Raw genomic sequence first — 10,907 nt, forward strand, 5'->3', positions numbered from 1 at the left:
ATGATCTTCTGAATTATTTCAGAAGAGCCCAAGAATTTGCAGTTGTGGAAGGGATTGGATGTGAAGGGATTTAGCTGGTGTAGTGCAGGCCTGTGGGGAAGGAAGGGAAGACAATTAGGAGACAGAGACGGCCACCCCTCAGGGCCAGGGCTCCTTAGCTTCAAAGAATGGGTCTTTAGGAATGAGACTGAGAGCTTCAAGGGAAGCATGTGACCAGAGACATTGTATTGTGGAAAAGAAATTATGAATCAGACATTTTGTGAGGTTGTTTATGATGGAATACACAGGTTCCAGAAGCCAAAAGGGAAAGAATTAGGAGAGGAGTGGGGGCCAGGTGGGGTTTGTGCTGCAGAGGTAGGTAGCTGGAGGGAGATCCTGCACCAGTGTGGGGGTACCACAGAGAGGAGGGTCACCTGTGGGTCTTGTGAGGGTGCCGAGCTTGAGGCTGGGTGTGGATTGCCAGTTTGCAGTCTCCAGGTAAGATTATGAGCAGTTTGTTTCAATGAAGGTGAGATGTCAGGGCTGACAGTGCTACTGTCTGTCTGTGTCTGAAGGAGCTACACCAGTGGTTCTCAACCTTGGCTGCACATTAGAATCACCTGGGAATCTTTTTAAAATCCTGATTTCTGGGCCTCATCCTCCAGAAATTCTGTTTCTTTGTTATGGGGTGAGGCCACAACATTAGTAACAAAGAAACAGAATTTCCAGAGGATGAGGCCCAGAAATTAGGATTTTAAAAAGATTCCCCGGTGATTCTAATGTGCAGCCAAGATTAAGAACCACTGAGCTACACCAAGGGTGGCCTAAAGCCTGCGGGAGGAGAAAGTTGGTTTTAAGGAAAGAATTGAGCTCTCATAGTGGCTGGTGGGGAGGTCAGGGACATTACCCATTAACAGTCATCTCGTGGGAGTGAGTGGTACAGCTGATGGGAGACTTCGGGCCAAGTGGGGTCATGGCAGAGGGCTGCCTGTCGTGGGGGGCGGTGAGAGCCATGGTGGGTTCACAGGGTACTCTCCTTAATGCTTCTGTAAACTGCAGTCACTCAGGTTCAAGTGTGCCTCCTGAAGTGCCTCAATAGCTTAGGGGCTTGATCAGGACCCAGTAGTTCATGGTCAGCCACAGGAAGCCTCTATCCATGTAAAACCTGAATAACTTATGTTCTTCAGTTATTAATTTTAATGAAATGTCTGTGAAAAATGCTGACTTTTTCAGAATAAAAGGTCATGTTAGAATCATTTCTGTTTTGCATTTATTATAGGACCTAGTGTATAGTCTTTATACTACTGAGCAAATAAGGGATTTAAATTCCGATTAACCTCAATTTTGGATGTACTTATGTAAATTTCATGCCAACAAATGATCATACAGAAAGTAATTGTAGATATCTGTTAAAATTGGCTGTAGAACCAAAGGAACTAATTGACGATATAGGTATTCTTTCTGTTGAAAAACTGTGTATTTTATATTAACTTTATGAGTATTTCCCCATTGGTATTTTTTAAATAGCCAGTTCCTAACACAGTGAAAAAAGCATTTAGTTGCCATATTGGAATCTATACTTTTAACTCCTCAGAATGTTCATCTTCTGGGTAAAACAGATGCTTTTGACATTTACCTTTCTTAGTAGCACTGAATTACTCCTGATTTTCTTTTGGTTTGTAGGTCTTATCCAGCCCATTCCAAGAAACCAGTTTTTTCAAAGCTATTTTAATAATAATTTTGTAAATGAAGCAGATAGACCATACAAGTGTTTTTACTGTCATCGTGCATATAAAAAATCTTGCCATCTTAAGCAGCACATCAGGTAAGGTCGCACATTAAAAAATGGAATCTGGGATAATGACAGTGATCTGGTGGTCTGGTGACTGGTACAAATATGAAAGGTGGCTGGCTATGTTAGCCTTTGGAATTTCAAGTGTCACGTTTGACCCTAAATATTTATTGGTAATTTATATTTTTATTCCTTAGTATCTTGACAAAATATTTTAGCCGGAAATTGCCACTGAATTTTATTTACACTCCTATTATATTTAAGTATTTGCAATTTCTAGGACATGTTGAAGAAGTATTTTCTTTGTTTCATTAGAATTATGCTCTTTCACATTTTTTCAGGTATATCAGAGTTTAGGTTGATTTTTGGTGCTAGCAATAATGAAAGGAAAGTAGAAACTTGACCAAGGGAGAACAGAGGTCATGAGAAAAGCATAGAGCCCAGAGAAGCCTTTAAAAAGCCTTTAAAAATTATGTGCAATTTGTCTCAATTGCACATAATTGAGGCTGCATCTCGGGTGTTTTTGCTGGTGGAGGGGAGAGCGGTGTCTGCAGCTCAATGAGATCCTGTGCAAGAGTGCGGTCTGAGTTACAAAGCATTTGAAAGTGTCAGGAGCTCACTCATTCATTAACATACTTATTTGTTTTAGATCGCACACAGGTGAGAAGCCGTTTAAATGCTCTCAGTGTGGAAGAGGCTTTGTTTCTGCAGGAGTGCTCAAAGCACACATCCGAACGCACACGGGACTGAAGTCATTCAAGTGTCTGATCTGTAACGGAGCTTTCACCACTGGTGGCAGCTTGCGGCGGCACATGGGCATCCACAATGACCTACGGCCCTACATGTGTCCCTACTGCCAGAAGACCTTTAAGACCTCCCTGAACTGCAAAAAGCACATGAAAACCCATCGGTAGGTACAGTTCTGATGGTCACTGTAATAGCCCTTATAATTCCTATTGGTGCTGCAGAGTGTTCTTGAGAAATAGTTGTCATTGACTCCTGTGTTATTACTTCTAGTTTGAGGTGTATGGGCTAAAAAACTAATGTCAGTGTCTAAGGATCTATTGAGAACCACAGGCATTTTTAATTTTAATATCTAATATAATCCTGAGGTACTTCATATTGGGCTAAATATTCTGTAACTTCTCTGTTAAAACCGATAGTAACAAGATGTAATGCTAGACTATGTCTAGTGTAATTAATTAGGTAGTGAAGATTTCAAAAAGACAATGATGGTCCACCCTATGATTCTAGGCATATCATCAGTGTATGGAATGGTTCTTAGTCTGTGTTGTTATTTAAAAGAATACACATTTTAGCCACCATATAAATCCATCATTAAAGTAGACATACTTTTTAAAAAAATATATTTTATTGATTTTTTACAGAGAGGAAGGGAGAGGGATAGAGAGTTAGAAACATCGATGAGAGAGAAACATCGATCAGCTGACTCCTGCACACCCCCTACTGGGGATGTGCCTGCAACCAAGGTACATGCCCTTGACCGGAATCGAACCTGAGACCCTTCAGTCTGCAGGCGGACGCTCTATCCACTGAGCCAAACTGGTTAGGGCAGACATACATTTTTACTTGATGAGCGGGCTCTTTCATTTCTGAATGGAGTGATCCAGCCAGCTCTGGCTGACCTGCGTTTCTGGTGGTATCTGGAGCTTGTTCAGTAGGTATTTCTGCGAAGCCACAGAATTCTGTTTGTAATGGAAAGCCTTGGTAAGGCAACATCCAAGGAGACTTTGAAAGTAAGAATTACCAGGCCTATCATAGCAGAATACTAACCCTTCTGCCCTTAGAACATTTACTTTAGACAGTATTTTAACCCAGGGGTCTCTGCTCAGACATCACCTACAATACCAACCCCCAGTGTTAGAGTAAGTTAGCTGTGACAAGTTATCTTGGTGTCACTCACCTGGCTATCTCAGCACACCTGACAGAATTGACCTTCTTGACTGTCACAGGTGATTCCTTAGCCCGGAAGTTTAACTGCTTCTGGAGACCATCTGGGGAATACGACATTGGTGGTGTCAGTCTAGAGCAGGGGTCGGGATGTCCAGGCCCGAGAAATCATTTGGTCTGGCCCTACCAAGGCAACCACAGGCAGGACTTGAAATTCAATAAATCTAAGAGCTTTTTTTTATAGCAACATAAACTTATATTGAGTGAATTATATTAAGCGGATGATGTTATAAATACCCAAATGGCCCTTGGCAGAAAAAAGGTTTCCCACCTCTGATCTAGAGGAAGCTTGCTGTTACATATCCAGTTATACTTTACTGCTTTTAGGGGGGAAATTACATGCTTCCTAGGCATTCAGGACCTGGGGTTTCCTGGGTTCAGGGTGCTCAGGCCACTGTGCTCTGCTCATGGCAGCCAGAAGCCTGATACCGTCCTGCTCAGAGGCATAGAGCGTGGGCACCGTCGTGCTCAGTGCGTGGTGGAGAGTATTTCCCTCTGTCGGGAAAACAGCCTTTGTAATGCACTCTTTGTGGTGGTGATGATAGCACGGTAAGGCCCTTAGGTGTGGACTCAATGGCCAGCAACAAAGTTCCTGGGAAATAGGTCAGCATTTTGGCTGGGTCACCGCTGTTAGGTGGAATGTCACATTGGCCACTGCTTCTCAGGATTCCACAGTGACTTTAGGAGATGGGTGTGTGGCTAAGGTGACAGTCTAAAGACTGGCAGGTCTACCCTTGCAGGGCCAGCATTTCTCTCAGGGAGTGTGTGCACTTCAAACCTGCCAGTGAGCAGAGCAGCTGCAGTGTTTCAGCCCTTGTGGGAAGTGTGGTGATTCCTAAAGCACCGTAACACACTGAAAACAGGTCTAAAAGGTTTCTGTAGTAAGAGCCATGGAAAAATCCCCAAGCCAACAAACAGAAAACTGGCCTACACATTGGTGTGCAGGACCATCTCCTTGCCTAGGGGCCTGTGGAGAAGACACAATACACCATGATGTCACTGTGCAGTCACTATTATGGTCTGTGTGACAACCAGGCCCCAAGTCCTCGCTTTTTTTTATTATGTTCTTATTCCCCTTCCTCAGCAAAAGTCATTGAGAGGTGAAAAAATTTTTTTTAATCCTCACTTGAGGATATTTTTTCCATTGATTTTTTTTAGAGAGAATGGAAAGGAGAGGAGAGGAGGAGGAAGAGGAGAGGGAGAAACATAGATGTGAGAGAGACTCATCAATTGGTTGCCTTCCGCTCATGCCCTGACTGGAGCCAGGGATCAAACCTGCAACCAAGGTACGTGCCCTTGGCCCAGAATCGAACCTGCAACACTTCAGTCCCAGGGCCGATGCTCTAACCACTAAGCAACCGGTCAGGGCAAGAAGTGATGATTTTTGATATCATGAAGTGAAAAGGTTTTGTTTGGAGCTACGAATGGAATTTGAGTTGGCAGATGCCTAAAATTCTGGAATGGAACATAGGGAGCAGCTCCTATGGGTCTGATCATGATGTCTTAGCAGACAGGTCACTCTTGTCTGAGATCATGTGTAGCCTGTTCAGCAGGTAATTGTTTCAGTTGTTTTTTAAGTTCTTTGACTTATTCACTTGAATTTATTGCTCAGTTTTCTCTTTGACAGTGAAATTGTTGACCTTGATGAAAATATACTTGATATATTTTTGTATAGTAAAATCGCTGTATTAACCTGTGTAATGATTTTGCAAAATAGCAGAGTGGCCGCATGCCTCCTGGTCTGCTCTGTGAAGCAGCTGGTCATTGGTCACAAAGACGTCTGTGGCCCTGGCTGTGAGAAAACAGGTCGTAGGACTTGGTTCCTATCCATACACCAAAGTGTTTATAATATTAAAATCAGTCTGTAAAGGCGCTGTCTCATTTTGTACAATTCTTTTTCTGAAACTTTAACTCACTAGAATTTGTGTTGGGAGAGTTTTACTTTGAAACATGTGGCAAGTTTTTAAATTTTTTATTCACTTAAAAATTCTGGGATGTTGCCCTTCACTCTCAGTTTGCTGCCTCTGTGTCCCCATACCTGTCGAAGGCACCGAGGCAGTGTGATTATTCTTCAGAATCATAACAGTATTTAATTTTTACCTGGATTACCATTGTGACTTCAAAATGAAAACATTTAAAGTAAAGATGTAACTTAATTCAGTTATTACGTAGTAGTAATTTTATGATTTAATAAATAAAGCACAGATTTCTCCTTAGCCTCTCTACCTGTCCCTGCTGCAGCATCTAACTTGGTGCTCATGGTTGGTTTTTTTAAGCTATGAGCTTGCTCAGCAGCTACAGCAGCACCAAGAAGCCGCCTCGCTGGACGGCAGTGCCGTGGACCAGCAGGGTGTGCACGTGACCACTCAGATGCAGGTGGAGGTCCAGAGCGATGAACTGCAGCCACCTGTGGACGCCGTCACTGCAAACCCTGATGCCATGCTCGACCTGGAGCCTCAGCATGTCGTGGGTGCAGAAGACACGGGGCTGGGCCAGCAATTGGCAGAGCCGCCTCTGGAGGCAGATGAAGGTACACATGTCAGGGTTTGACTTCTAGAACCATCGTGTAGCCCTCATTCTCACTCAGGTTCTATGGTGTCTCCATCTCTGACCAGGTCATAGAGTGTGGTGTGTCTGTGTGTGAGAGAGTTTGATGTGAGACAGGACTTTTTGATACCTGTCTTTCCTGTAACCTACCAGATTCCTTAGTACGTTGCAAAATGTTTCATTTCCAGTAAGTATCCATCTGTTAAATCATTGCTATTCTGGTACATTGCCATCCCAGGCTACTGCAGGTCTGCAAACGGTTTGTCACTGGTCTGCAAGGACCTCACGCTCCAAAACAACATGTTGCTTCCTCCATCGACAGAGTCTCACTACGAAAATGTCAGCGCGACTGTGGACAGTGAGCTTAGTGCCACTGTAGATTGTATCTGGCTCAGGCTTCTCTCTCGTACAGGCCTGTTAGCAGGCTAGTTCCCTGGCCAATTTACTGTTTTGTAGATGTCCCAAAATATATTTAATCTTTGAGCAGGATTTTGTAGTTTGTATCCTTTCTGTTTCCTGGAAGAATGCACATCCACAAAGGTTTTAAGCAGTTGCTGGCTGACTGCGTTTAGAACTTCACAGAAGACTGTCTGAATGTCCGGGTGCTGTTAAAGTGCTTCTGGAGCACAGGTGAAAGTGTCCAGATTGGTAGGCTGGAAATAACTTGCACTTCTTTTTGTGTTCTTGTTCCCAGACAGGTTTGTGGCTCCGCAGCTACCAGGGCACATGGACCAGTTTGAAGAGCAGGCTCCTCCGCAGCAGTCCTTCGAACCGGCTGGCTTATCACAGGGTAAGTGCTGGCTCCAAGTGGGGTTATCATGCGTTGTCCTCACAACCTGGTGGTGTTTCTTCTAAGGCCCTCTGAAATCGGGGTTTTAAACCAGAGAGTTTTTTGCATGACGTGTGTGTGTGTGTGTGTGTGTGTGTGTGTCCACGCGCGCGTGCTCTTTTGTGGCACACTCACATTTTCTGGAAAGCGACTTTAACAACCATTTTATGTGCAGTATATAGCCAGGATAAAGGGGCTGAGTAGAAATGGAGACTTAGGGGTAACTTGGTGTTGGCGGTGGGCCTGTGGGCCTCTGCACTGCAAGGCGTGTGCTGAGCACAGCCTCATGCCTGTTCACAGATGATTCTAGAGAATCCTGGTAAGAACTGCTACTGATTCCAACTCAGAAGTAGCAACGTTCCTGTAAACATCTTTCGTTATAAAACTAACTTTTTTTGTGTGCCTTTTTTTGTGTAACTCATAATTTTTGTAGAACTCATTCTCTAATTTATTTTAGATTTTACAGTAACTGATACATACAATCAGCAGACTCAGTTTCCACCTGTGCAGCAGTTGCAGGATTCTAGTACTCTGGAGTCTCAGGCCCTGTCCACAACTTTCCATGAGCAGAACCTACTTCCGGTTCCCAGCTCCGATCCTATGAACGTGGTGAGTATTTATGGCAGGGACACTTGTCCTTATTGAGCACATCCTTTTATTCTTCAGTGTAAGTATTTAGGATTCGCCTACTTAAGAGGGCATATTAACTGTTTATAATTAAGATTATTGCGTTAGCTATGAAAACTTACATGTTTAGTATATAGGGCTTTCTTTTTCCTTAAAACTTTAATTTTACTAAAAGATTTCCTTAGCTTGATGTGGCTTTACCTTTTCAGTTAAACGTCCACTGGCCAGTGGAGTGCTGTATAATAACACCTGAAGAATATTATTACTTTAGTCACAAAACCAAACATTTTTACATATGCATTCTTAAACATGTTAGAATGAAAATATAATGAGTATTGACATATGAAAAATAAATATTTGAATGCATAATCTTAAAAACTTTATCTCTTAGTTAACTTTAAGACATTAGTTTTGGTTTTGATTTTTCCATTTTGGAAAATTTTCAGTAGTTATAAAAACGATTGTCCAATCAATCGTTCTCACTCTTTAAAAGCTTCTTCTGGTAGCCTTGCCACTGTGGGCTTGGGTTGGTGGGAGTGCTCTCCGTAGGCACATGGCTGCCCCTGTAGTGTTCTGTTCTCTTTCTCCCGTGATTTTGTGATGATCCAGGAGATTTAATATTTTCAGAAAGTAGGCCTTTGAGTAGAGTAGATGAAGGGTGATCTCTTATTAAGAACTCTTTTTGTGCTTGATTAAACTTTGTATTAAAATAAGTTAATGGGGAGTAAATAAAATAAGTGTTTTATAAAATCAGTGTAAGTGGTTTCTATTATTAATCTGGCCCAGTGACTGCAGTGAACTACTTGGAGTTTCTCCCTTTTAACTCCACATTTATAAATGTTCATTTTCTTGGTTGTTAGTTGTTTTGTATTTATTCATAGATATTCAGGTAGCCTGCTTTATACTTCTGTTAAATTTCAGACAGCTCCTTTGATTCAAGAGCCATCCCAAGAGGAGCTCGACCTGCCGCCGCCACGCCGCCAATTCCTGGAGGACAGTGAGGACCAGAGCCGGCGCTCCTACAGGTACACACACCTGCTCGATGGCCAACTAGTACCGCCTGCAGCCGCTGCTGAGTGCGACTGCTTCACCATTCCAAGGGCTCTGCAGTTTAACTCTCTTAACACCTCTGGAGATAGGTTCCATTATCATCCCCATTTTACAAATAAAGCATCTGGGACAAAGACATTTACTTGCTAAAATTTCTACAGCTGCTAAGTGACAGGGCCACGGTCTGGATGCAGTAGCCTCTCCCTGGCCTGTACATTTCTGCTCAGCTTACTGTGTTTGCAGACATAACTTAAATTTATATTGTGCCTTTTTGTCCAAGGTTCTCCTGTGATCTATATAAAACAACCTGTGTGCCAGGTACAATATGATTATAAAGACAGTTTTTAAAAATCCATTCATTTGCTTATTCTCCCTCCTTCCATCCACCCACTCACCATCCACCCAGCAGTGTGTGCTGAGCAACCTCAAGGAATCACATACTGCTGTGGATGCTCTGAATACCTGGTGAGAAAAACAGACAAGGTTTATGCCCCAGCTCAGGCTAGGACAGTGAATAAAATACATGTGTTTTTATACAATTAAACATGAGTACGTATGTAATAAGAAAGTATATTGTCTTTATAGAGACTGTCTTGAGCTTCTAATATTTTAATAATATTATTTGCTTAAAATACTTTTTAAAGTTTATAATTTTTTCCAGAGCCATTTAAGAAAAACATATGTCTCATTATTTACTCTTAAAAAAGATGGGAGTTACCTTACCACAAATGAGTGGTTTTAATTCAAGCTTTGAAAATGGGTTAGTTTTGCTGTTATTATGAAGCTCATACTTTTTGGGAGGCCAAGGAAGTCCTTTGTTTTATTTTCATAGGATTTGTTTCTTGTACAAGATCGCAAGTGCTCTGAACTGGTGTTCTTATGCGTTAGAGTCTGTACTTTCAGAAGTGTGTCATCCTGAGGTCTTCGTGAATTTGCAAATTCAAAAATATATCAGAGCAGGAGTTTGGAATCTGGGGTCTGTGCCCTCTTAGGGGGACACATAGATGAGCTTTGAGGGTCTGTGATGCTCTTAATGTTTCATTCACACTTTCATTTAGTCAGTAAGTACTTGTTTGCTAATGTTTAATTTGGGGTTTTGCATTGGCATTTTAAGTGAGATAGTCTAATGTTTGGCCACAAACCCTCTGTGACATCGCATGGGCAGTCCTGCACGTCTAGCTTTGCACCCTTCATTCAGCCTTTATTAAGAACCTGTTAGGTGCCAAGCACTAGGGCTGGATTAGTGAGCAAAACAGGAGAAGCCCCCAGTCCTCATGGAGTCGACATGCTAATAGATAAAAAGCTGAATGAAAGGAGGTGCAGCTGGTAAGTGACAAGGCCAAGGTCTGGATGCAGCAGCCGAATGAAAGGAAGTACAAAGGGCCTGGAACGACACACAGGGCAGGTGCTGAGAGCCATCTGTCCACATAACTGAGGAGTGATTGTTGCCATTTAGAAGGCTTAACCTCCAGAATTTATTATAGGTAAAAATGTGGGAGAAATAAGAGTTAGGGGTGGCCACTAGGTTGATTTGAGTAACTAGACTGATGGAATTACCATCCCTGGAAGGGGAAGACCCTCCGGTGAATGGGCTTTGGTGTCAACACCAGGACTTGATTGAGTGTCATTAGGATTGATATTCAAGAAATAACCTCACCAGGGCAGTTTCTTATACCAGATTGGAATTAAGGTGCGAGGTCTGGGCTGGAAGGACACATTTTGGAGTTATCAGGGTGGAGACTAATGTTTAAAGCCACAGTGCATGTCCATCAAAAAGAGAAAGGGCTCAAATATTGCACCCTTGGATGCTGCACTTCGGATGAGCGTGGTGAGGATGGCCAGCTACTGGGTTCTCACAGGGTCAGAGGTATATCGCCCAAGACATTGAGAACATGGAGCCTAGAATGTTAATTGTGTAACTTCTTTTATCATATTACTAGAGACCCGGTGCACAAAATTCGTGCACTGAGGGGGGGGGGAAATCTCTCAGCCCGGCCTGCACCCTCTCACAGTCCAGGAGCCCTCGGGGGGTGTCGGACATCCTTGGGAGAGGCTCCTGCCACCGCCGCTGCGCTTGCCAGCAGTGAGCCTGACTCAGGGCTTGTGGCTGAG

General features: G+C 43.0%; 1 protein-coding gene across 1 annotated transcript in view; it reads left to right on the forward strand.

Annotated features, from left to right (window-relative positions):
• ZNF236 (zinc finger protein 236) overlaps positions 1-10,907 on the forward strand; it is a 78,153-nt gene that overhangs the window by 39,422 nt on the left and 27,824 nt on the right. The window contains exons 14-19 of the mRNA XM_014535907.1: positions 1,663-1,804; positions 2,421-2,681; positions 6,019-6,272; positions 6,984-7,079; positions 7,576-7,727; positions 8,667-8,770. Coding sequence (XP_014391393.1) covers positions 1,663-1,804; positions 2,421-2,681; positions 6,019-6,272; positions 6,984-7,079; positions 7,576-7,727; positions 8,667-8,770 — 1,009 coding nt within the window. The remainder of the gene's footprint in view (positions 1-1,662; positions 1,805-2,420; positions 2,682-6,018; positions 6,273-6,983; positions 7,080-7,575; positions 7,728-8,666; positions 8,771-10,907) is intronic.

This window comes from Myotis brandtii, unplaced genomic scaffold, assembly GCF_000412655.1.
Source record: "Myotis brandtii unplaced genomic scaffold, ASM41265v1 scaffold154, whole genome shotgun sequence".
Taxonomy (NCBI): Eukaryota; Metazoa; Chordata; class Mammalia; order Chiroptera; family Vespertilionidae; genus Myotis; species Myotis brandtii.